The 27,305-nt window shown below is 40.4% G+C and overlaps 1 protein-coding gene across 1 annotated transcript; it reads right to left on the minus strand.

The window, feature by feature from the left end:
- Window positions 1-211: 211 nt before the first annotated feature.
- LOC139459698 (tyramine beta-hydroxylase-like) lies at window positions 212-26,026 on the minus strand. Its single transcript, XM_071241334.1, has 10 exons — window positions 25,832-26,026; window positions 21,632-21,818; window positions 19,908-20,037; window positions 19,337-19,435; window positions 18,636-18,824; window positions 18,259-18,416; window positions 17,187-17,430; window positions 14,152-14,248; window positions 13,176-13,458; window positions 212-536 (listed from the first exon to the last, which is right to left on the minus strand). Exons 1-10 carry the CDS (start codon window positions 25,843-25,845, stop codon window positions 240-242), a joined length of 1,698 nt encoding a protein of 565 aa, XP_071097435.1. The 5' UTR covers window positions 25,846-26,026; the 3' UTR covers window positions 212-239.
- Window positions 26,027-27,305: the final 1,279 nt, after the last annotated feature.

Here is a 27,305-nt window from a genome sequence, read left to right on the forward strand (position 1 = left end):
TTATTGAGTGAGTTGAGAGTAGAACGTGGTCCAAAAGGAAGGGACTTTGTATGTCTTACAGTTAGAGTAAGTATAGTTTATGTCGCTCTTAGCAATATCCAATCCGCATCAATGTATCCATGTTGGGAAACGAACCCGAATCTTCGGCGTGACGAGACAAACGTTTCAACTAACAGGTTCCCTACAACCCTCTAAAAAGTAACAAACAAAGTTCAGGTTTTGCATGATGACAACTTTAATTAAGGCAGCATCATTGTGAACGCAGCCAAGAGAATACTGATGGAGACTACTGCTGTGTGTCCCCCCGCCCCGCTCACAGGGTACCTCCAGGTGGATGTGTGGGGCTTGTCCACACAGTCACAGGACTCCAAGGCAGAGAAGAACTTAAACACTTCCAGACTTGACACGCCATTTTGTTTTAAGTCTCCAATATACGCTTCCATACTTCCTCTTAAGCAGGGATGTTGACGTACTTCCTCTACAGCCGCGGGGCACTCCGAGCGACAGCCTCCGTAAACATTGCAGTTGTCAAGAACCTTTGAAATTAAGAATGAGATAGGAAAATGTACATGCAGTTTAGAAAACGATCACTTAAGTAAAATTGATTTTCATTGAAAAGTGGAAAAAATGTTTTGGACACATACTCGTCATTTGATGATCGTTTCAAAGTGGTAAATATGAATACAAGGCCAAATCCATAATATTAACATCAGTTATCATAATTATAATGCTTTAATTATGATGTTGATCATTACCATCATGTGAATACAAATCCAACCTATCATCACCTTCATGATAACACAATTCCATCCTATCATCACCATCATGATAATACCATTTCATCCTGCCATCACCATCATAATAATACCATTTCATCCTATCATCACCTTCATGGTATTACAATTCCATCCTGTCATCACCATCATGATAATACCACTCCATCCTATCATCATCACCATGATAATACCATTTCATCCTATCATCACATTCATGATAATACCATTCAACCCTATCATCACCATCATGATAATACCATTTCATCATCTCTGGTACCTAGGGACAGCAGAAGAAAGGTCGCATTGTACATTTACAACGCAAAATGGGATTTCAGAACATTGTACCTATTTTGAGAATCCGGATATTCGGCATGAGGAGTAAACGCTGGAGCCACTAAGCTAACAGTTCGTGTTTGAATGAGCGGTTGAGTGAAACCAAGAGACTTAACACAGCAAACACGAAAACGTCGTTTTTTTCCGTATATGGTCATTGGACGGAAAAACGACGTTATTTGGACGTTTTCAAACCATCGTTTTTCCGTCCAAATAACGTCGTTATTTGACATCGGAATTTACTGGGAGAGAACGATAGCGTTAAGCTCCTCCCTTTCCTGATTGACATTGTCAATCAAGCAACAGCGTCTACCGGTATTTCTACTTCTCAGTTTTCATTGGTCAGTCCCCGCGTGTTAGATTACAGGCCCGCGTTTGACGCTGCACTCGAAGCGCTTAGCGGGAGTACTGAAATCTATCGTTCTGCGCATGCGGATTACTTAATGCCTTGACCAAATTTTCCGTTCTGTGCATGCGCGATTTCGCGTATTGTTTCCTAGAATTAATGTCACCACTATTTTTACAATGGTTCATAAACACAGTCACGTGAAGGTTCGGAATCGTAACGAGTAACTCCATTTAAATTGAAGAGTATCCCCAGTGATATGGGAGATTCCAAGATGAAACTATTCTATGGCTATCTAGGCTGCCACCCAAACCGATCTAAACGGGACCCGATAGCTTATTGTATGCTATATAGTCATATGGAAGTGGACAAGAACTATACATTGTATTCCGGCCGATTGTTCTTGCATTTACTTATAAGTCAGGAAAATGGACTTAAAAGGGGAGTTGTTTTATGTAATTTTTTTAATTATTAAATGTTGCCTATACACTAATCTGGACGAACTTCTCATTGTTCTGTTTATGTCATCCTATATACTATTAGTATGTTACCGTTCTAAAGTCATCCTCTCACATAACATTATATTGTTCATAGTATCAAAGTTTAATCAACAATATCAAGAGCAGCGATTTAAACCACTGAAACACCCAAACACAAGGCTGTTATCAAGCGCTAGTGCAGACGGGATGCATCGTAGAACTGTATCGTGATGTCTTCAGAAATACAATTATACTACGAGAAAGTACGGCTAACGCGTGACTCACCGGTGGAACAAAGACAATATCGCTAATACAGATATAACGTATTTGAATGTTAATACTAAAGACAAACAATCATTATTTTTGCAGTGACGATATAACACGTATACACGTTTATTGTTAACTTTCATCAGTTTTGCTCTTCATTTTAATAACTTTGTTTTCACATATATATGTAGCAATACCCGACAAGCATGTCATACATAATTATGGGGCAGTTTTCAATCTTGCACTGACTTACTCTGGTGTTAATGAGCGAAGTTTATTGCCTTGTGTGTAAAACCCCGTTTTTCTGGTAATCCTATTATTACTTAGTTTATTTCTATCTAATGACACCCTGTTCTCTGGATCATGGCTCCGTGACTATCCATAACAATTAAGATGAACATTCAGTTCAAGTAAATGAATGAGTTTGTTTTGACGCTACAGTCAGTCAAAAAACCAATGCTGTGAGGTTTGATAACACACTTCCACCAGGTCGAACATCGTGGATCCTCATTTTCTGCCTAAAGAGAATCATAGTTCATATGCTAATCCATCTGCGAATACCCTCCCACTCAAGATGACCTTACTTGTTGCTGAATCTATCATCTATCCCCCCCCCCCCCCCCCAATCTCACCCCCACGCCTCCCCCCCCCCCGCACGCACGCACGCACACACGCACACGCGCACGCACACACACACACACAAACAACTGACCTAAATAACCTGCACACGAAATACTGCTGATAGCCTCTGGTCAACTCAGCCGCGCCACCGCAGAATGTCCGTCCGACTCTGCAGGGGGCATTCTCAGTGGCTTCAAACGCGCTGAAATGTTTTCGCCTTGCATCCACGATGGTGGACAAGTGAAATCGTATGAAATTTGGCTATTTTAGGTCTTATCTCTTTTTTGAATACCCAATAAAGTCAATTCATAGTTACACGGTTGTGAAGCTTACAACTTTATAAGACTTATTCATCTCATTCCAAAAAAGCTACTCGCGCTCACATAAAGTTGTAGTTATTATGTCACTGTTTTATTTCTTTAAAAATATATTACATGTTCAACAATAACAATTAAGATGAACATTAAATTTCCGATATTAGTAAATGAATAAGACATTAGTGTGTTTTACGCCACAATCAGTCAAAGACCAACGTTGTCCGGTCTGATGACACACAATCTACCAGGTAGCACATTGTGTACACCCTATCCCCATTGAAGTCTCCACTGTGGGTATTCCTGGGGACGAAAAGGTCCCATGTACCTAGGAATTTCATCAATACATTCATGCTCGGCATTCTCTGCCTAAAGAAGATCATATAGTTAACATGCTAATCCAACTCGAACTACCATCCCGCTCAAGATGAATGTTTTATGTAACATCCAACAGGCCCACATTTACGCACGCACGCACGCACGCACGCGCACACACATATTTGGATTTACCAATCCCTGAATTGAGAAGACGTGCGTTACGAAGCTCCTCCAAGTCATCATCAATATCCGTATATGTCTGTGATATCATTACCCATCCAAAGCCGAATATACATTTATTGTGTTTTCTTGACAACAAATGTTATAATTGGGATAACACTTTCTGAGTAAAGTACAGATTCTCGTACTTTCTTTGGTTGAGTCCCGTCCGGGATTTGAACCCACACTGTGAGTGAGGCACCCAATCGCCAGAACACAGTGTTGGCGATCTAACCCAGCCACCGAACCAAAAATGTTAGTCCAGATGACGTATACTTTGTGTACTCCTCTGACAAGAGAAAAATGGCACGGCTTCTATGACCGAAAGCTTTGAACCAACAATGCCTTTAAGAAAGTGGTCAACAGTAACACACATTATATTTGGATACCACTTTCTCAGTAAACTACATATTTTTAGGGTGGAGATAATAGACGTTGATGGTTGATTATCAATGGACAAATTAAAGCCAAAACTTAACTTATGAATGATTGGTAATGGGAAATGGACAATGGGCAAACGGGAGGCGGGGTAATCAGCGCCATGCCAGTTATCTGTTGGCTTCCCTTGTTGCGTTCCCATCTTTGATATCTTTTTACTTTTGTTGTTCTTACAGGTATAAATATATGTTCTCTGCCTCATAGCATTTAATAATATGCACCTGATGAAGGAGAAAGTATATATTCCGAAACGCAGTGTTCCTCCGTTGACATCCATAAATATTTTTCCTTGTGTGTATCAGTTCTTAATGCCCTTCAAAGACTCAATCTAGCTTTGTTTTTAAATGTGGTGATATTTGCGTAGAATATAATATGGTCATGCCTATATACATTTGGGTCTTTGTCTACATAAGCATTTAGACATACAATTTAAAGCTAAGGACATTGCTAATTCTGCAGGCATGAAGTACACGCCATAGCAAGCTGTGATCTTTATTCATACTTTAGATATTCGTAATGGAGATCTGTAACTGAAGTTTACCGTAATCTTCCGCAACTCTCACCTCCTGACCAGTTGAACGTCTTAGTGCATTCAGATGCCATTGTAAAATTCCAGGCTGCCCCTCTTTCTGTGATGTTTTGACGGATGAAATCTATTGCGTTATAATAATCTCTGTTTGCTGATATATAATATGTACATGTTGTAAAATATTTACGATATTTTAAACGTGTAATTCGATGCATATGCAATGCAGTGTGAACATAAGTGCGGATGCACGAAGGCGGTTATAGTCATAGTTATACTGCGATGGATGTAGGGGAATGGTAGGGGGGTGTATGTATGTATGAAAGCACGAATACCGATACATGAGGGCGGATATAGTTATAGTTCGATGGATGTTGGGGAATGGTGGGAGGATGGATTATGTATGAAAGCATGCGCATGGATCCATGATGGCTGACGTAGACATAATGGTGGGTAAAGAAGAATGTGATATGTGTGTGTGTGTGTGTGTGTGTGTGTGTGTGTGTGTGTGTGTGTGTGTGTGTGTGTGTGTGTGTGTGTGTGTGTGTGTGTGTGTGTGTGTGCATGCGTGCATGCGTTGTGATACGAGGGTTGGCGAACATGTTGTCAGATGATTGTGTGAGTAAGTTAAGTGGTTGAGGATGTGGCGGGTATGAGTATTCGTACATGCAGACTTGGGGTTGGGGGACTGGGTGTGCATGTACTGAGGTCTTTTGTTTCACTCACTTATAGTGTTTTCTTTCACTCAAATACTGTTTTACGCATTTTAATGACTGAAACTGTAGTGACTCAAAGGTACATACTGGCCGGGCATTCAACATATCTACCCCAACTACATACGTAGCCATTTTTATGGTGTACAATTCTTCTTCTACCTCTCTCTCTCACACACACACACTCACACACACTCACACACACTCACACACACACACACACGCACACGCACACGCACACGCACACGCACACACACAAACACGCATTAATTGTTTTATTAAATGTATCTTCGAGAGTCAGTAAGAAACTAGAAATAACTGCCTTTGTTCTGTAAACCTCACCAAGTTTCAGCTTTCGCCTCTTCTTTTGTGGACTGAGGTTTCACATTTGTAAAATGATCTCTCTTATCTGTCTGTACCATCAACTTAACTGCCCTCACCCCCTGCAGTTTTCCCGTCCCATATTGCCAAGCAGGTGACCCACAAGGAGGAATACCGCCCTCCCTCAGTCCAGTGATACTGTTCCTAGCACAATATGTTGGGGATACGTAGCCTTGCTGTGGGCAAACATTTTGTAACAATTTGGCAAACTTTGATATGTAAATAGCAAATATTATTCAGTTTTATTTCAACAAAAACGGAAAAAATCGGATCCTACTTATTTTGTGGATACCATAACAATAAATCAAGCCAATAGATCGTTTGAGCTGGCATGAATATAAAAAATAATTAGCAAGTCGATAGTCATAATTCCCTCTGTTGGTCCCACGTGAAATGTTCTTCACGAATAGAATAGATGGCTGATAGACGTTCGACCGAATAATATCATTTGCTAACTTCAACTGTTCATCTAATTTCCATGAATGTATGTTACATTGTTCATATGTTCATGGGCTTCTACACTGAATGTATAATGTGGAGGACTACTTCGCTTGAGGATAAGTAACATAAATAATGATGATAATTATGATAGTATTGCCATTATTATTCCTTCAGATTATTAAAAAAAAAGTTATTATGTTTTCATAGAGAGAAAGAGGTATGGAGATTGTGAGATTATTTTTAGCATCGGAATTGTTAACATAATTCTTAAAGATATTATGTTTTGTTTGTTTGTTGTTAAATGCTGCACTCAGCAACGTAAGGATATTAAAACATTACATTTAGTTTCAGTTGTATTTTTATATTTGTATCATTTTGCAAATGTTACAGAGACCTGATAAGGGATATATAATAATGTATAGTCGCTATTCTTAAAGTAAGAATATGTTAGATTTATCAACCAGAAATATTGCACACAAGAGGATAATCATATTTCATGACACTATTCAACGTCGAAGTCAACGATATTTGTGTATGTTATTGCTACATGACACGGATACGTCATGATAAAGCAATTAGAAATTGGCATTTGATGATATAAGATAGCTACGCGATAAATCACAAAGAACAAAGAAGGAAGCGATATTTATTTCACGATAAAAATTGTTCTATCATGACGTCATTTATTGAGATTCGAACATGCACTCGCAACTTGAAAAGTAAAATTTGTAAATTTGACCTTATTTTTGAGAGGTATGAGTCTAGTGAGTTGTTCCCAATAAATGTTGCTGGAGAATCCGAAAGTGAGAGTGATATGACAATCGGTATTGGGAGAAAAGGTACAGATGATTGACGAGAAAATTGTGAGAATATGCGGGACCAAACTCAAATCCTAAAATGGATTTATCTAGCATGGCCGCTGTCGGATTCTATTCAAGGAATCATCATTATTTAAGTACGGGTAAATATTGTAAAGCGTGTATTTTTTCCTAATTTAACACCCTAAAAGAGGCTGTACGTAATGTTGATATCTCATATAGAAATAAACGAGTCTCGGTCGTTGTTTATCGTACAATAAACAACTCCCACTCGTCGTTTGTTTCTTAATTACATGACCATATACACTAACTTTATATCTTTTCATGTTTATCGGTCAACAAAAGCGACATAAGCATTTCCATTATCATGAGAAACCCTTGCCAAAAGTAGCGCCAACTGCACCATTGCGACAACATCAGGAGCATGTTTCATGATTCACCATAATAAATGATGACATTGGATGCTCGCAAAAACGCGAGCTCATTCCGATCCACTAGTGGCACCCGCCACAAACACATCCAAAGGCAAGCCAATTGTTCACCCGAAAAGGCAGAGAATTGCATCTGACATCATTTTTGTCATTGATACGTCAAACCTGGAAATGCCGTCTACACGTCCAACACAAAGCCCAAGCCAGGACCCAAATCCTTCAAACCGGGCCAAAGTTTAATTAATTACATACATTTCCCCCTAACCTTAAATAATCTCTACTAGTTCTGAAGTAAATCGTATTTACCCGTATGAATCGTCTTATGTTATTTATTGCCGATAAACAGAATATGCACACTTTCTGAAAGTACTGTGTGATAAGTCACGCACCAAACCTATACTCTCGATATACATGCTCCTCTTACTTAAAAAAGAATAACAAGGGTTAACAGGATACGTATATTAAAGTACCATGCTTTCCTGATGTGCTCTCATTCTAATTTGAAATAATGGCATAAATAGTTACCACTCATCTTTCAATATTTTTCAAGGTTGGGTTAATCACGAACATATTTGAATATGTACCACATCTATACTTACTTATCTTTATACTTAAAGGCATCAGGTTTGTCTGTCATAAGACCCCGAAACAAATATGTCCAACACAGCCCAATATTTGGCTCTTGGCTCCTTGTTCTTATATTTTATAAGTATTGTTTAAACAACTGTTTTTTTCTGTAAAATATGTTCATTTCAGAAATTAGATGTTATTCTAGCATCAGGTCTGTGGTACGTTTACTGCATCAGCATTACATTAAAACGATATTACATTATATACATTCATACAGAGGAAATGCTTAACATTTATCTTTTAGGGAAGAGTGCAGGACGACTTGCTTTATACATATAAATGTGGACATATATGTATGGACATTTGGATGATACAGATATACCTCCTTAAAGATAGTACAGTGTTCGTAGAAGACTGTAGACAATGGAATAATTATGTGAGTAATCGGGTTAATACCACGTTCAGCAATATTTAGCCATATTGCGATATTGGTTTCCAACATACAAGACGGACCATGAAATTATGACTTGAATTTGGACCTGGCTTTCTGGTGTGATGTAACACCCCAGAATCTCCGGTAGAAAAAGGGCTCAAAGCACGAATTAAGATCACGAGATGATACTGATGTATGCATCTGGATACATATTTGCGTAGTATTACTACCTTAATTCATCAGTATATATGTATTTTGCATAAAAAGGATATTATAGGATCGACGCTGACGCTGACGCGCATATAACCTATTCACCAGTGCTGTAATATTTCATTTCTTCTGACACATATCGACACGAGAAATTATATTTAAATTTAAAAGGAGCCCAAGTGGGATAGAAATTTGAGTCTGAACCTGTTGAACTAGGCTTGTTTCATTTTGGGCTATAGCATTGCCGCAAGGCCTGGGCGGAAGGGAACACCTGTTTGCACCCATCAGATACCAATCACAACTTCTCTCTCCAAACGAAAACAAAATACGAAAAATGTCGGAAGTGTATCCTTCTAATTTTCTATTTAGATACATGTTTTAACTTTAAAGTAATTATATGTATCTCATGTATTATTGGTATCTGTGATGCTGGTACCGTTTTGTTGCCATTGTGTAGCTTTTGTGGAGTTATTATGAATAACAAATACATGCTTTGAAATATGGACTTCCATGACGAAAGAATACAGAGTATACATAACTCGCAATTCTATATATTCAGCAAACAGCCCAAAACCGAAACTCCACAACATATTTGATTACACTGATTAAGGCTGTCCCAGTTCTCCATGCGATACTGACGCCTGTTCGTCTCCCAGACCATACAGAATAAATTTAAAAGGAATCCAGCTCAAGTCTAGAACGATTTGGCAAGCCTAGATTGCCTTAATTCTATCCATGAAAGTAAGCATTAATAAAAAAATATTGTTCTTGTCTGCTTCAGATTATATTTTGTAGATACTTATTTTAACTAGGAAAATTGTACTGACACCGGCGCTGTCCCTATTGAAGCTATCCATAAGAATTTCGAATTGCCGTCCATTGTTCGATGTCAATACATCGATGACAAGTGAGGATATCATAAAGTAATCGTTGATGCCGCGCTACACTTTGATAAAAATTATAATCAAGTTGACTGGTGTGTACATTACTACAGTGAACATGTACATGATCATGCCCTAATAATCAAATGCCGTAATGTCAAATACTAATTTATTATTGTGTGATGAATTTAACTGGATCAGTGGTAACATGTGATATTAATATTCCATCATTTCTTTCCTGGTTGGTCCATCCATGTCTACAAAATGAAAATAATACAATTAAAATGGAGCATAGAACAATCCTTAATTTCAGGCTAGAGCTGTGGAAATCTAGACTTTCCCAATCATTATAGACTTGAGTTGGTCTCATGTTTTACATTATTCTCTTGGGTCAACGTCACAGCTCATACCATACACTAACAAGACCAGCTTGCCCCCCGCCGGAGCTCCCGGATTTTGGTTATATCATCTAACATGGCCAACTCTGCTCTTAAGTAAACAAGAACCTAATCAGCGAGGGGTCCTTTATCATCCCTATGTGGCTGCTTATGAAAATCTGATATCTTTTCCCAAAGACCTGGTTAATAATATATTTTCTGCTGAATATTCGAAACAAATAGAGTGAGTTGGTACTACATGTACATATGTATACGGTTCTATTTTAAATGACTGCAGCGCTCCATTATGAAAACAATTTGTTTTAACGCCGCTCTCAGCAGTATTCCAGTGATATATGACGGCGGTCTGTTGTATATGAAATATATGCAAATTGAATCTTGAATCTTGAAAGTTGTAACATTTCCGCAAATAAGTATCACATGCAGTATACAGTATATCAACTGCAATATACTGTATACATCAGTTTACAGTGTGTCGCGAGCTCTGCGCTGGGCTGGAGCACACATTTCCTACACCTCTCCCTTCGGAAAACACCTCATGAGGGTTGCAACGAGGTCACAGGTCAGGCGTGCACTCGTCAGTTGTCTAATACGGTCAAGAGTAAGATCTTCCGGAAGACCACTGCACTGGAGGTATGTGGATTATTGAGGAGGTACTACGTGTTTGGAACTGGGAACACTAAGCACTTTTAGAGAAGAGCTCATAATAAAACGTTATGGACTCGCGGACGGACTTGTGTTTTCATTTCAAGACGTACATTTTTCAGGTTGAACTTCCTAACTGTAACAATAACTGAACTTTACGCCTTTTATACACATTTGTGATGGGGCGACAATGCGACAACGAGACATATTTTGACCTTGAAAATGTCGCGTTACGGCATCGTCGCCCTTTTGTAAAATAAAGAAAAGGATTATCAAAGAGCGACAATGCGAACACGCGACAATGCGACAAATGGCCAATTGTCGCGCTTTTGTTAATTTTGACAGGTTTTGCTTGTTGTTGTAAAGGCGTCAATGCGACAACGAGACAATGTCCCTTCCATAGTAATCCGTGCAAATAAAACTGAGTAATGAAATAGAAGTCTGACATGCCAGTTAAAAGATAGAGTGTTGCAGCTTCTGATTTCATAGATCTTCAAGAAGGGGTTATCAATAATGGGATGGGTGATGAGTTCAACTGCATACTCTGTGATTAACAATAATGCTCCGAGTCAATACATTTTGTCAAATGTATGACATGTATTACGTGAATGAACATATTGTTTATACTCGTCCATGTTTTTGACGGACAAAATAATTTACATGCTCGGTAAAACTGAGGACGGGCATCATTGTGTGTTTCCGTGCTTTGTTCACGTGAACAATTGACTTGTCCTTGCATGTGTTTGTGACGGGTGCCACTTGTGTGGCAGGATACGCTCACCTTTTCCCGAACACCCATTGGATGACCTGAACCACTTCGGATTTTTATCCCACAGCAGTCTGATACACCATGATATAACTGAAATACTGAAATACTGTACAGTTGAAAATGATGTTTAATGCGATTACCGTAGTGTGTTACTGCAACTGTTCATATTTTGTGCAGTGATGTTATGTAATATGTAAAAGAAAGCATATTCAATTATCCAATTGATTTGAATAGAATATACTTGCGTCAGTGTATTTTATTAACGCCCCAAATCGTAATTTAAACACATAAAATAACGGATCACGCATGGTGCCTTGACTTACTACTAGATTTAATGGGCCACCCCGGAATAAAATAGTTCCCCCCAAAGCGAGGAACATATGTTTTAGTATGTTTACAAGAAATATATTCCAAACAATATCCTCATAAGATGAGAAGATCTTTTACAGAATTACCTCAGTAAGTCAATTACAATGACAGCGTCGTAATACATTTACATCAAGTACAATACGTCAAAATGGCCGACACGATAAACGTGACGGGAGATATTTTCGAAGTTGTTAATTAACCTGTGGCTATTTCAAGCCTTTGGCATCACTGATCAATTGGCCGATCATTGAAAGGTGATTGTGAAGATGTGTCAAATAGATACTAAGGTAAATTCATAGATTTCTGTAAATTGTCACTGCGACAGTTTGGATTTTTTTTCATGTTTTTTTTCTCTCTGGGATGGGTTGTAGCGAGGGTATCCTTAAATGGGCTTGCAACCACGCTTCTGTATGAATTCGTACCAGGGAATTCCAAGGGTTTTCCCCAGGAATGTGGAAGTAGTCAGTGTTTACGGCTTTTCAAGAATACAGTCACGTGAAGAACGTCATGTGACCGACCTCGCGTCCAAGTCGTATATCTTGTAAACTTCACATTAAAAAATTAGTTATTGTTATAACCAAATGAAACACAACCCATTATCCGATAGGGGTAACTGTACATAGCCGTTACCACAATAAACTTAGTAACATTGTTTGGTTTGACTTCTTGGCGCGTGTCTGAATTCCATTAACATGTAACATATCCTAAAACTAGCTTATCAGCAAATCTCGCTGCACTGCGCGCGAGAGATACTAGAGCAAGGCATGCCAGAAATACGAAACCTAAAGCTTCCGAAAGGAAGCCTTGGACATCACGTGCGTCGGGGGACCAGCGCCATCTGATTGGCCGTTAACAGTTGTACAAGGCGGAGCAAAAAGCATCGTTTTTCCGTCCATTTTACGCTTGAAAAACTCGACCCTTTTCTGGACACTTTCTAGACGCTGACCAATTAATCAATTTTAATGAATTTTTAGTCGTTTTTCCGTCCAATGACCATATACGGAAAAAAACGACGTTTTCGTGTTTGCAGTGTAACACACATTGTTCTGAGCCCTGTCTTATCATCCGCATATCCGCGTCCTGCTTGACAGCTGATATGTGGGCAAGTGTTCTGATTCACCTTAATTATCTGTGTAGGGTTTCCTCCCTTTGACATGTTTGAAGACATACAATATTGTTTTCTCTGAAAGTAGGAACTGAAGAATTTGTTTTTCACAACATAACTTTTTCGGGACATATAGAGAACAATTTAACTAAATACGTTGAAACATGGTACTTGTTGTCACCCTGCCTGGCACTCGGCATTGAAGGTATAAAACAAGGACTGGTCGGCTTGAAGCCAATAAACTGTGTCCGAGTGGGGTATTTAATGAATGTTAAACTGCCGCATGGTATCTCAGTTGGCTAACGCTATTAAACCGGCATTACTACGTGCAATAATCTTGAGCGCGACGTTAAACTCCATTTCGCCTCACCCACCTTTGAAAATAGACGTTGGCGTTGTGGGTGAGACGGGTTGAAGAATATCATCAGATCACAGTCGTTGAGTGAAGTGCCATTGACTCTGCAGAGGTCCACGTCATCCCAGGTCACACATGAGGACATTTCTATGGCCTCAGCAGGGTAGAAGGTAAATATACCAAAACACATCTCATCGAATGACCCTTCACCATACCTGGCGGTAGTGGACCGGGAGGTAGACCTGAAGACACAGGTGGTCTCGAGGCTGTCACCTGGTCTCACTTCAACTGGGGGGTTGTATCTGGATAAGAAGAATACTATATAATCCCCCCTAGAACGAACCAGCAATCTTTACTGCTTTGGAACGTGCTTTAATGAGACCATATGGGTGCGATTATTTTGGTAACTCGGAAATGTGTAAACCTGAATGATTTCATTGGGATGGATACTTTTGTAGTCAGTATTTTTCTCTGATAATGGTCTCATCATCTTTCTTATGAGCGAATAGAAAAAAAGAGATGGAAAACCCAATGGAAAATATCGAATGTGGGAAATATCATTTTTAGACGATGGTGAAATTCTGCTCTAAGCATTAGAGCGAATTATGATTATGTTTTACGTCGCTTTTAGCAATGATGTAGCAACAACACGAAAGGGGACACTAGAAATGGACCTCACACATTGTACACATGTCGGGATTCGAACCCGGGTCTTCGTCGTGACGAGCGAACGCTTTGACCACTAGGCTACCCGACCGCCCCCACTTTATACGTCAGAGCATCTTTCATATCTAAATGAATACTTGTCAGAATGTTGAACCGTGAATGTTGAATGTTATTTGTTTGTTTGTTTTTTGCTGTTGTTGTTGTTTGTTTTGTTTTGTTTGTTTGGGGGTTTTTTTGCGGGGGTGTGTGTTTGTTTTGTGGTGGGTTTTTTGTTGTTGGTTTGGGGTTTTTTGGGGAAGGGGGTACAGATATGCTGAATTATACATTACTCGTAGACTGTTGGGTTGTCATAACTATAAACATCATCCGGAGTCAAATCTCGCAGTTTCTCGCCATTCCGGTTGAGTTCGACGTTCTGTTGGTAGCCTGAAAATAGATGTTGCCATGAGGCTGAGTATGTACCAATACGGCTTTTAATTGTTTTATTTTTTGGATGTCCTTATATAATCTTGAATGCTGCATGAATCCAAAGTCGCAAACGTAATCGTCCGCAAGTGGGGCTTCTGGATTAACAGAATCCGGACTAAGGAGGTTTCACTGTGTCATTCACACTCGAGCTGATATACTGGTAACCATAGTTTATTGTGTGCTCTGGTTTCTCATGTACGGCTGTAACCATATGCCCATACCCTCGTAAAGCTCGGTAACGAAGCTTGAGCTTATAACAAGATCCGTAATGCCCCTGACCCTCAGGGATACGGTAAGGCTACTGAGTGCTGATATGTGTACTGTCCAGACTGAATGACTGAGCATATAGCGATGGGTTTATAACATTCTATCACAAGGGACAGATAATCCAAAATTCTGAGGTTCAAATAAACTGACGTCCAAAAGAATGTACACCAAGACGTTGAGCGACGATTGAAGCAACGACAAACATACTTAGTTAGGGTTGCGTTTAAAAAAAATAATATTTCACTTCATAAAAGCAGAACCCTTACGAGTAACAATGAAACAAAGATACAAATGAGATAAAAATGAGATCAAATGAGGTCAAAATGAGATCATTCACATTGTTATGGTCAAAACACACCAGTAACAGATTTGTAAGTCACTGCAAAGGCATAAATCATCAGTTCTAAATGAGTATTTCCATCTCATGTAACAATGCAGGCCACACAAGTCGCTGCACCGATGACGTCCACCGCACATGACGTTAGAGGGAGACCGTTGCCATGTCTCGATGACACATCGCTCCCGGCCCTGACGGTTGACTGATGGTGCTGGTCGCCTTCTGACTTGCCTGTCAAGATAATCCCACAAATCTTCTATGGGGTTCATGTCAGAGAAACATGCAGGTCATGGCAAAACATTAACGTTCATGTTGGAAGTCCCGTGTCAGCGAACTTTCTGAAACACAATTCGACGCCAGGCTTTGCTTGTTTGTTTGTTGGTTGGTTGTTTAAAGCGGCACTCAGGAATATTCCAGCTATATGAGGCGGTCTGTAAATAATCGAGTCTGGACCAGACAATTCAGTGAGTGACATCATGAGCATCTACGCAATCGATTAGGTTGATATGCATCAACCAAGTCAGCAAGCCATACCATCCAATCCTGTTAGGTAGCCTCTTACAATAAGCATAGGTTGCTGAAGACCTATTCTAACCCGGAATCTTTACGGGACTTGACGGTAGCCGCCCCCTTGATGTCTGTACACACACTGCCGACCATCAGATTGAAACACGCAAAACCTACTCTCATCAGAGAACAGGAGTCGTCCCCAATCTCGAATCTGCCAATGCCGAACCCGCCTGTCCCATATCAACTGCTATGTAGGTGTTGTGGCGTCAACGTCGTTCGTCGTGACACTGTCGACTGACACGATGTCCGAGAGCCGTCGATGCCATTGCTGTCACAGGAATGAAGTGGTGTTGGAGATGAAGTCCACAGATGTAACGGCATGGCCTGTCTGTCGTAAACGTCGCATCAACCTAGTTATGCAAAAACGAGTGCAACCGAATGTTCTTGCCACGTTGACATGTGTGGCTTCCTCTTGGTCTAAACAAATGATTGCCTCTCTGTTGGGGGCACGGGTGGCCCAGTCGTCTAAGGCGCCGCGATTCGCTGTGCAGAGTTGCATCCCTTGGGCACGACAGAAACCTATGATTGTGGGTTCGAATTATGTTTCTAGGTTTATCAGCACCATACCCGTGCTCGTGGGTTTCACCGAAGTGGTAAACGTCTGAGACTTGCATCACTCCGAGCTTTCCTCCCACATTAAGCTGACACGCCGCGATATAACTGGAACACTGTTAAAAGCGGCATTAAACCCAACTCACTCACTCACTCACCCCTCTCTGTCTGGATTGCTTTTAAACGAGGCATGTGTGTGCTTTTGTTTCCTTGTTCCGGACGTGTGCTGTCAGCAGCTTTTTATTCCAGCTTTGCAGCGCATTTCGTTCACAAAATGCACGTTCTTCAATAGAATTTACACTTTCTCAGGCTACATGACATTGAATACATTTGGTTGTATTTGTGCGACATATTTGAACGCGACATGATTTCAATGTTATACTTTGATGCATGTCAACTTTAACAGTTTCTTCGTATACTTTCCCTTGGACGTCAGTTTTGTTTATTCAAGATAATACTCGTTTTCATTTGCAGAAAGAAAAATGAAGAAATATATGGCATTTCAGCCCTCTAGATAAAATTATCAAAGAGCACAATTATTGAGAACTGTCTTCGATCAATTTTGGGCCTTCGGAGGTATAAACGTAAAATCCGGTGTGTGTTAACTGTGTAAATCTGAACTTTAGGTTAAAAACTCCTAAAACACAAATACATATTAAAGTCAATTCTTATGAATACATACAGCAATTATAAGTTCACGGGTTTATTTAATTGTTATTTAATTATAAATACACACAAAACGAAACCCGTGACATCGTTCTGCGCAATAATGCAACACTAACTCCGTCCATATTATTGTCAACCAATGAGAAAAAAGTAGTTTGTTAGAGGGCATGTCCTATTTTTTCGGTTTATGGAATCAAACGCAAAAAATATTGCTTAGTTAGCCAAACAATGTCACCGAATCGCTTGCAATTTAATTATTTCGTTTTGAACACTTGAATCAACGTATGACGTCATGAATAATGGATCATGTCATATCCTTTGATTTTACTGAAACAATGTGACGTCATGTTGCTTCAACGGGCCAATCAGCATGCAGAATGGGTAAAATGCACATATGCAAATATCGGTAGGTGAGTACACTCGATTACTCTACCCTTACGAGTTGGTGAGTTAAATTGTACATCGCATCTAGCCTTGTGAGCAATGTGATATGTAAATTCCTACCCAAGTAGTGCATATGGTTCCAGCCTGTCATCAGATGGACCGGTTCCGACATTATCAGCCGGGTACATTCAGCGGTACATGAAGACTTCTTGACCACTCTGGGCATGCGGGGAGGGATGTCCAGGTGCATTTGGCCGGTCGTTAAGTAGGCGGCGTTGTAGCGTCTCAGCTGTTTTGTTACAAACAGGGTTAGGCCAGAGCTGTCCATGTAGTCAGTCCTCTTTTGTGGGTTCGTCCAATGGAACTGTAAAACAACGCCAAAATCATTGTATTATTTAACATGTCGGATTCCGGGGGGGAAGGGGGGGGGGGGGGGGGGGGGGGGGGGGGCGGGTGGCCCAGTCGTCTAAGGCGCCGCGATTCGCTGTGCAGAGTTGCGTTCCTTGGGCACGCCAGAAACCTATGATTGTGGGTTCGAATCCCGGTTCGCCCGAATTATGTTTCTAGGTTTGTCAGCACCATACCCGTGCTCGTGGGTTTCACCGAAATGGTAAACGTCTGAGATCTGCATCACTTCGGGCTTTCCTCCCACATTAAGCTGACACGCCGTGATATAACTTGAATACTGTTAAAAGCGGCGTTAAATTAAACCAAACTCACTCACTCACTCACTCGGATTCCGTATTGGAACAGGTCCTCAGCAACCTATACTTGTCGTACGAGACGACTGGTGGTCAAGCTCGGTGGCTTGGTTGAGAGCGTGTCACTGTACGATGGCGAATATTGTTGCTCAAATTACGTTCACTGGTTGTACTGAACAAGACATTACATAGTTGGAATACTGAGTGTGGCGTTAAACACTGAACAAACATTGCAGATGCATATCAGAGGTCTCGGGGAAGTGATTTCACTGTGCAGAGTTATCTCTGCATGTGTGACAGGATACGGTTGTCGTGTGATTTACCTGATTATGACCAGTATAACTGAAACGTCATATCGACAGAATTTCAGCCAAATGATGACAAATAGTTTTATATATACTATTAATTTCGTTTAATATTAAAAACATGTCATTATCATATCAATATTTGTAGTTCATAAAAAATAAAAAAATATGTCAGGCAAGGCATACCTGCATGTTGAGCCTTGTAATCCCTGCCAGCTTGCCAATTTTAAAGCCTGCCTCCCGATAGACGCACTCTCCCGGCATCCCGAGCGTCCAGGTCTGCAGGGTCTTTTGACATCCAGTCGGTGCCATATTACATACCCCAGGCTTTCTTAATGGGCTGCCTGAATAAATATATGCATCAGTATTATTTGTGAGTTGTACTGATGAAGTATCGTAACTATCTTGCAGTATTCAGACAAATATGTTCCGCACAACACACGCACAACTCGAGAAGTAGTATCACCGATCTTCCACTGAATTATCGCGGTAGTTGTGGTCAATTTGCGGAAGTTCTGCAGATATCGATTTAAGATTGTTGCGCTGTAATTTATGCCACCTACTTGTAGCGTCACACCCCGTGATTACGATGTGATGCATGACGTTGGCGTTGTCGATGAAGGGTTTGCTGCCAATGAGATGATACTCTGAATCTTCTTCAAGCATGTCAAGTTCAAACGTTAAGCACATGTAGGTCGTTTCCTCAGCGGGGATGGCAGTAAGGGGGAACCGCAGCGTTATGTTCATCACATCTGCATGTTACATATAAAAGTACAAAAATGAATCAATGTAAATTGTATATCATCGCCAACAAAGCAGAGGTTTGTATAGTGTATACAAACCGTAAAGAAGTGATTCACTCACTCACTCACTCACTCACTCACTCACTCACTCACTGGACATGTATTTGATTGAATTAATTGAATTTAAGAATATAATGTACGCTAATGGAGCAATGTTCATCCCGATGAGCACATATCTAGAGGACCCTTGAAGATCCGGGGTAGAGTAGGTCTTCAGCAACCCATGCTTGCCGTAAAAGGCGATTATGCTTGTCGAAAGAGGGACTATCGGGGATCGGTCGGTCAGGCTCGCTGACTTGGTTGATTCATGTCATCGTATCTCGATTGCGTGGATCGATGTTCATGATATCAATAACTGGATTGTCATATAGCTGGAATATTACTGAGCGCAGCGTTAAGAAACGAACAAAACTGGCATTTCATTTTGTGCTGTGTGGTCGTTAAGGCTGTCACATACGTACCTTGGTCGTTGATACCGTCACATTTGAACTCTCCCGTTTCACACGTGACGGCCTTGTTTGCTACTCGGCATTTGTCGCTGCCCCATGGGTCACAGACTCCTAAAATGTATTAAGGGTGAGTTTGTTTCAAAGACTTCAAAACATGACCTGTATCACTGTGTTTCCGACTTTCCCCAAATCAGTACTGTCCAGACGGGTTTTTTTTGTTTTATTATGAATATATTAAGATATGACTTCGATACTTTTACATTTATGGAAGTATAAACATAGCACAGGTGTGCAGACAGGTTTCTACGTGTCTAACCCTTAAACACAAACAGGAAACGGTAATGGGCGGTAGTGGGCGTGGCCTATTTTGTTTTCGTTTTATAGAAACATAAACGCAAAATTTCAAATCACTGAGTGAAAGACGAATGTTTTATTTCTCTCGGCTTTGCAAACCTCATGTCACGACCGAAATTAGAAACATGTTTACCAGTAAATAAGATTCCATTATATATTGCATTTGATCAACGAAATAACCATGTTTCAGACATCTTTAAATAGAACTTGGTAGACGAAGTAGACTCACCTGGATGGGTGATACCGGTTGATTCTTGGGGGAGATTGCCCTTTGTCCAAACGCAGTTGGGGTCGCCCAACTCTTGACCATTGGTCATCCCATCCCCGTCAGAGTCCAGTCGGCACAACTCTTCGGTCCACTGGGAATAAGGGAATGGTGAGCTACAGAGACAATACACAACGTTGACCGATGGGACAGGGGCCTTCTCTAACCCGTGATACTTTCAGAGTGAGTTGGATTCGGATACAAGAGATGGCTCTCATATTTATTTCAATCAAACACGGATCTCCAATGTCTCGTGAATGTACAGTAGATCCGGGTTCGATTCCCACATGGATACACAGTATTAAGCCATTTCTGACGTGGGGGTTCGAATCCCGGTTCGCCCCGATTATGTTTCTAGGTTTGTCAGCAGCATACCCGTGCTCGTGGGTTTCACCGGAGTGGTAAACGTCTGAGACCTGCATCCCATCGGATTTTCCGATTAAGCTGACTGATTGATATAACTGGACTTATGTTAAAAGGGCCTTAAACCCAACTCACTCACTCACTCACTCATTTCTGACGTCACTCGCCGTTATATGAAACACTTACCCACAACCAACGAAATTTTCTATCATAACCATTTTAATGAAGCATTACCTGTTGTTTATAATATACAAGGATTTCTTGAATATAGTACTGGAAATATCACAAGCGCTCTTGCCAAATGCCACATATACTGAATGCGATCGGATAAAATGCCTGATTTGCATAAAGCGGCTGTAATAGTGATATAATAACATCACAGTGTGGTAATATAATGAAATACTGCAGTATATTATATAATATAATGGTGCTATAATATAATATAACAAATTATTGTGATAAAATTGTGCGATACGACAGGATATTATATATAATATAATAGTCCTATAAATAGATAATCTCACCGGAGTACCTTTTGAGATCAAATATATCAACATTCGTTGATAAAAGTGGAAAAACACCTCGGCAAGCTACGGAGGTTTTTTTCTTGTGTTGATATATTTGATATCGAAGGGCACGAGGGTGAGATTTGATTTATCATCCAACATCATTCTTCCAACTTTTTCAGTTTGTAGACAGTAATAAGACAGTGTCTTAAGAGTTCAGTAGGAGAGACATTAGTGATGTCATTTGATTGTGACGTCATGGTGACAATGATGTCACAATGGTCTCCAAAGCATTGTGATGCAATTTTATGCAGTAATATCTACAATGTAGATATCGCTTGATCTCACCAAAGCAATAACACCTATGAGAGCCAGTTTTGGATGATAATATGACATAACAAATAATCATTTGAACACTTTGACAAATAAGCAATTTTTTTTAAAAAACTCTTGTAGTTAGTGTTTTTTCCTTTATACTATTTAATTCTTATATCGTTATATCAGCATCGATATTATGAATACGCGCTCCAGGTGGGGACTGAAACTGACCAACTGCTCGAAGATGTCCCACGCTCAGCATTCGATGTGATACTATCGCATTTTCAGCATTGTTTCAAAAAAAAAATTTAAATACACGACATATAAGTAAAGTGCACATTCCTATTAATTGTGTACCTTGATATAGTTTAAACAATATGCATATACAATGTACATTCACAATGATTTGCGTAACAGTGTGAAATACATCAGCATTTCTATTTAAATAGTAGTATATGTTACAATTAACGTGTGTGTTTACGGTGTACACATGCTGCTTACCCTATGATAACGGGCGAAGTCCTGTCCAAATGGATTTCTTGGTCCGCCTCCTAGAGGGTTGCCGTGCCCGACCCCCCACCATAAGTAGTTGGGTTTACATGGGTGGGGCACGTGATCTCCGTTTGGGATCTCATCCTGGTAGAAGCGGTAGGCGGATGTAGTCGCCACCAGCAGAAGGGTGAGAATGCTAATTTAAAGGAAAGAACATGAATCATTAAATCATTTAGCTACTGTAAGTTGTGAACAATACTAGCCAATCTTTGCAACATATGCTTGACGGTAATACTTTTCATCCCAAGCTATACACTCAGGAAGTTCGTCCTCGTCGGATTTTATCATCCAAAACTGGCTCCCACAGGAGATATCGCTTGGATGAGATTAAGCGATATCTACATTGTTGACATCGCTGCAATATTGAATTGCATCACAATGCCTTGCAGACCATTGTGACGTCATTGTTACCATGACGTCACAATCAAATGACATCACTAATGGCTCCCCTACTGAAGCTGTTATCAGTACTTTTTACACTTGAGACACATTATTATTACTGTCTACAAACTGAAAAAGTTAGAAGAATGATGTTGGATGATAAATGGAATCTCACCCTCGTGTCTTTTGATATCAAATATATCAACACTCGTTGACAAAAGAGGAAAAGCTTCTCGGTAAGCCTCGAAGCTGTTTTTTTTCACTTTTATTGATAAAGTGTTGATATATTTGATATCAAAAGACACGAGGGTGAGATTCTCTTTGTCAACAGTTGCTTTAGCTGCAGCATCGGCTTTTGAGTTAACTGTAATGCCTACATGACTTCGTAACCAGCAAAAGACGATGTCAGATTGGCCAGTAGAAAGATCATTGAAAAGTTCTATAAAATGTCAAGGATTATGGGATGATTTGATGTGACACCTTTAAGTGACTCAAGTAAAAAAAAGATGATAAAAATTTCACATTGATTTTGTTGTTTAATATAGGTCAAAGCTGTTAGAAAAGCTTTGGCCTCAGCAGTGAAAATTAAACTATTATCGGGGATTCTTGAAGAAAGAGTCATGGATCCAATGATGATTGCACTTGCATCTTGCACTTTATCATCATCCTTGGACTCGTCTGTAAAAATGGATCTGTGAGAATGATAATTTGTTCGTAATTGGTTATATGCTTGTTGATATACCAAAGGACTTTTTAAGCTGGGTAAGTGTGAGGTCTTCCTCTGGCTTCACCAACTGCCAGGGAGGAGAAGACAGAAGTCGGGAAGGTGGTAAAATATTTTAGCTGATTTGATGTGTGATTGAATTTTGATTCAAAGAGGTGGAACCAGGTTTGGCAAATTTCTAAACAGGTTTTCATACAGAGGGTTTAAAACACAAATTACACTGGGTTTGATTGATTGGAATGAAATTTAGTGATGTATTGCAGTGATAGCTGAATGTGGCATTGTTCGATGGGATGTTCATCAGCTCCCACCTGAGTGGATCGATGTTCGTAATGTCAATCACTGGATTGTCTGGACAAGACTCGATTACTTAGAGATCGCTGTCATATAGCTGGAATATTGCTAAGTGTGGCGTTAAACAACAAACAAAAAAATGCTAAAGATTTACTAGTCATGTACAAATATTGAGATGGCAAAAAATACGATAAATACAAGAGAAATATCTACAAGACCTAGATAGTCTCGCCACTGCGCGAAAATCAATGTTACTAAAACACGTTCCATGCATGGCTAATGTAGCAAATATATATGAGATAACATATATCAAATCAATACATGATAAAGGTGCGCAATTAAACCGCTAGAGAATAAATTTGACGGGTCACCAATTCACACCAGAGTACGGGCGAACGCCGGATTTTGCCAAACGATGACGACGCCGGGCAATTAAGGGAGAGGGAGGCGGTGGTAGTCACGAGACCGTGACCAGGCGGTCTCCACATCGCACACATGTTTTGTTGTCCACGTGTGTGCGATGTGGAGACCGGGGAAATTACATGGTACCTGTACACATTGTGGTATTAACTACCATGACTTACTGACTCACGTACTGTGCCACTCTGTGAGTAAGGAAACAATAAGATAGAACTGCGATGTGGAGACCGGGGAAATTACATGGTACCTGTACACATTGTGGTATTAACTACCATGACTTACTGACTCACGTACTGTGCCACTCTGTGAGTAAGGAAACAATAAGGTAGAACTGCGATGTGGAGACCGGGGAAATTACATGGTACCTGTACACATTGTGGTATTAACTACCATGACTTACTGACTCACGTACTGTGCCACTCTGTGAGTAAGAGAACAATAAGAGAGAACTTAGGGTGTGACATTGTGTGTATAGGGCACCAGCGTTGAACTCCACAGCAAATCAGACTATGATCTTGTAGCTTGTTTCTTGTCCTGTAAGCCACCTTTCGATACTGATCCAGATACCTGTCGCTCTTACTCACGAAGTGGGGGCACGGGTGGCCCAGTCGTCTAAGGCGCCGCGATTCGCTGTGCTGAGTTGCGTCCCTTGGGCACGCCAGAAACCTATGATTGTGGGTTCGAATCCCGGTTCGCCCCGATTATGTTTCTAGGTTTGTCAGTACCATACCCGTGCTCGTGGGTTTCACCGAAGTGGTAAACGTCTGAGACCTGCATCACTTCGGGCTTTCCTCCCACATTAAGCTGACACGCCGTGATATAACTGGAATACTGTTAAAAGCGGCGTTAAACCCAACTCACTCACTCACTACTCACGAAGTGTAATTCGAGGACTCTACCGTTTTCAATAAGAAAATCCGTTACCACAGTGGTAAATGGTGGTATTCTCTGACAATGTAATTATTGTCATGTAATTATCTTTAATATTATACCTTGTAACTCTCCTATGGAGGAATAAAAGTATATATATATATATATATATACCTGTTTCAACGAACAATACGGGTATCCAACCTTAGCGCGGGGAAGACTCACGTGGTTCATTCTACACAAAGGGGTATGGAGCACGCTCTGGTAAACAACATCCATTAGTGTACCCACAACAGGTTGAGTTAAAATGTGTAATGGCTTAGCTAGGTATTCGCGTTACATTCCAATGCTGGGAAATCACATGATGTTTACGTCTACTGAACGAATGACGGAATAGACATCACGTTGTCGTTATATATATTTGTTTGTAGCACATCATTTCAAAGCTGTGACTTAAAGGGTTAAGTCAGCTTACTTCTATGCACAGTCAAAGTCGCATTGTTATTGACTCATGCTCATAATATACAGAGGGTATTTATATAAACATGTTTATTTCATCAAGTGACCTGTGAAAGTTCTTTAAGAAATATACGTGTTGTATTTTTTCATCACTAAAGTGACATATAGTTATGATCCACAACAAGTCGACATTTAACTTGAATCGTAATAGAATTATACGTTTTCTTAATCCCTACAGTGAATTGGGTTTAACTTAACGCCGCTTTTAACAGTATTCCGTTAATATCACGGCTTAATGTAGGAGGAAAGCCCGACGTCATGCAGGTCTCAGACGTTTACCACTCCGGTGAAACCCACGAGTATGGGTATGGTGCTGACAAACCTAGAAACATAATCGGGGCGAGCCGGGATTCGAACCCACAATCACAGGTTACTGGCGTGCCCAAGGACGCAACTCCTCATAGCGAATCGCGGCGCCTTAGACGACTGGGCCAACCGTCCCACTAATCGCTTAAGGGTGGGAGGAATGCATACAAGTGAACAGTGAGAAAGCTAAGTGTGTCAACACAGCTTTTAGCAGTATTGCCAGTCAGATTAATGTCGACGGAAAGTAATTTTGAGAAAACACACGAACACAGGTAAATGTGTGATGCTGACAAATAACACAACAGGGCAAATCTTGGAATCGGACCCACGATCCGCGGATTCTGATGGACGTGGGGGTGGGGGGTGGGGGGGGGAGGGGGGGGCACATAGGGTTAGGACAGCATTGAGCATCCATGTCCCTGTTAGGCACATGAGAAAATCACCGAAGGGGACTTAATACGAAACGATTACACTGGCAATAAAACAAACGGCAAATATCTTCAACTGGAAAACAATATTTCTTTAAGAGTTCAACTGAACTTGTTCATTCGCACACTAAGTAAAGGGCCATTTGTTCGAAGTACACCCTTTCGCTTATCACATGATCAGACATGCACAATCGTTAACGTACTTACCCTAAGTTAAACATAGCGTTGAGATTTACTTGAACTTGACGAGAATGTGCTCGCCGCACCCTCTTGTCGCGATTTTTGACAAAGCTCAATGGTTACTGATCATGTACGTTTGTAAGTGAACCCGTGTTCAAACAGGGAGGGCAGAGAGTTGGTGACAGCCTTTCATCACAAGCCACTGATCACACAGATATTATGGCCGTCTCTTTATATTTATGCGTGACCCTGAGGTCAAACTCCAAAACGAGGCTATGCCCGCAAGCTGTCGAAATGGCATGGTAACATCGCTGTGTCTTCGAATGACCCGAGGACGGTAGGGCGCTTTTTGTGTTTTTCGTTTTTTATGGCCTGGAGCCCACCTAATGAGCCTGAAAGGATTAGGGTTTTTGGGTGTCGGCAAACATTCGGCGCATCCCCTCTTATCATAAGTCCCCTTCCGGGCATGACCATTAATCTCCAGCGCTATCTATACATGTCAATTAACACCTCCTTACATACTTACTTTCTTAAATTAGGAATTTATGCAAATGCGTATTTCGCGCACCGGCCCTCCAAGCCATTTGGTGTTTGGTCGAAAAGGGTATGTCAGAAAAGGTGAGGCAACCTAGGTGGGGCGCTTTAGGGCTGCTTACTTAATTTGGAGAACAATTTTGGAATTTTTAAATATGCCATAAAAGGTGGAGGGGGGGGGGGGGGGGAGGAATGGAGTTTGTGTGTTTTTATAGGTTTAGAATTTTAGGGTTTATTGGCAAATTGTTTGTTGGACTTTTATTTTTAAATGCGGCCAAGCAAGTAGGCCTGTTTTGATTAGATATATGCCCAGTTCTCTAAAGGGTTGTAAGTCATTTATTTGCTAGTATCATGTGATTGTTGCAATTTAGTGTTGATTGGAGTGTTGTTCTGTGTTGCTGATAATGTGTGCAATATAGTTTTACGTGTTCAGGAGTTTCTTTTAAGTTGCAGTGGGGGCATTTGCCGGTTTGGTGTGTTTTTTTTAATTTGGTGAAGTTTGGAGTTTAACTTAGTGTGGCCTGTTTGTAGTTTGGTTATTACTCTGTCAATTTGGGGTTTTGAGTGGCTGTTGTAGCAGGTGTTTAGTTTGCAGTCAGATTTCTGATAGTTATTTTGCCACTTTTGGAAGATTTTTTCCATTGTGATACTTTTAATTTCGTTTTTTGATATTGGTAGGTTGATGCTTACTTCTTCTAATTTTAATGCTGATTTAGCTGCTTTGTCTGCGTGTTCGTTGCCAAACACTCCAAAACAACTCCTTTTTCTATGTCATTACCTAATTTACTTAGATTGTTGGCGCTTTTAATTATCTATTGTATTAGTTTAGGGCGCTTTTTGTGTTTTTGTTTTTTTATGGCCTGGAGCTCACCTAATGAGCCTGAAAGGATTAGGGTTTTTGGGTGTCGGCAAACATTCGGCGCATCCCCTCTTATCATAAGCCCCCTTCCGGGCATGACCATTAATC

Source organism: Haliotis cracherodii, unplaced genomic scaffold, assembly GCF_022045235.1.
Source record: "Haliotis cracherodii isolate W230 unplaced genomic scaffold, xgHalCrac1.p SCAF_13, whole genome shotgun sequence".
NCBI classification, from domain to species: domain Eukaryota; kingdom Metazoa; phylum Mollusca; class Gastropoda; order Lepetellida; family Haliotidae; genus Haliotis; species Haliotis cracherodii.

What these genes read in the sequence shown, in the direction of transcription:
- LOC139459698 (XM_071241334.1), bottom strand. An exon ending in AACCGGTATCACCCATCCAG is followed by an intron (nt 19,436 to 19,907) that starts GTGAGTCTACTT and finishes AATACATTTTAG; the next exon opens with GAGTCTGTGACCCATGGGGC. An exon ending in CACGGGGTGTGACGCTACAA is followed by an intron (nt 18,417 to 18,635) that starts GTAGGTGGCATA and finishes ATATTTATTCAG; the next exon opens with GCAGCCCATTAAGAAAGCCT.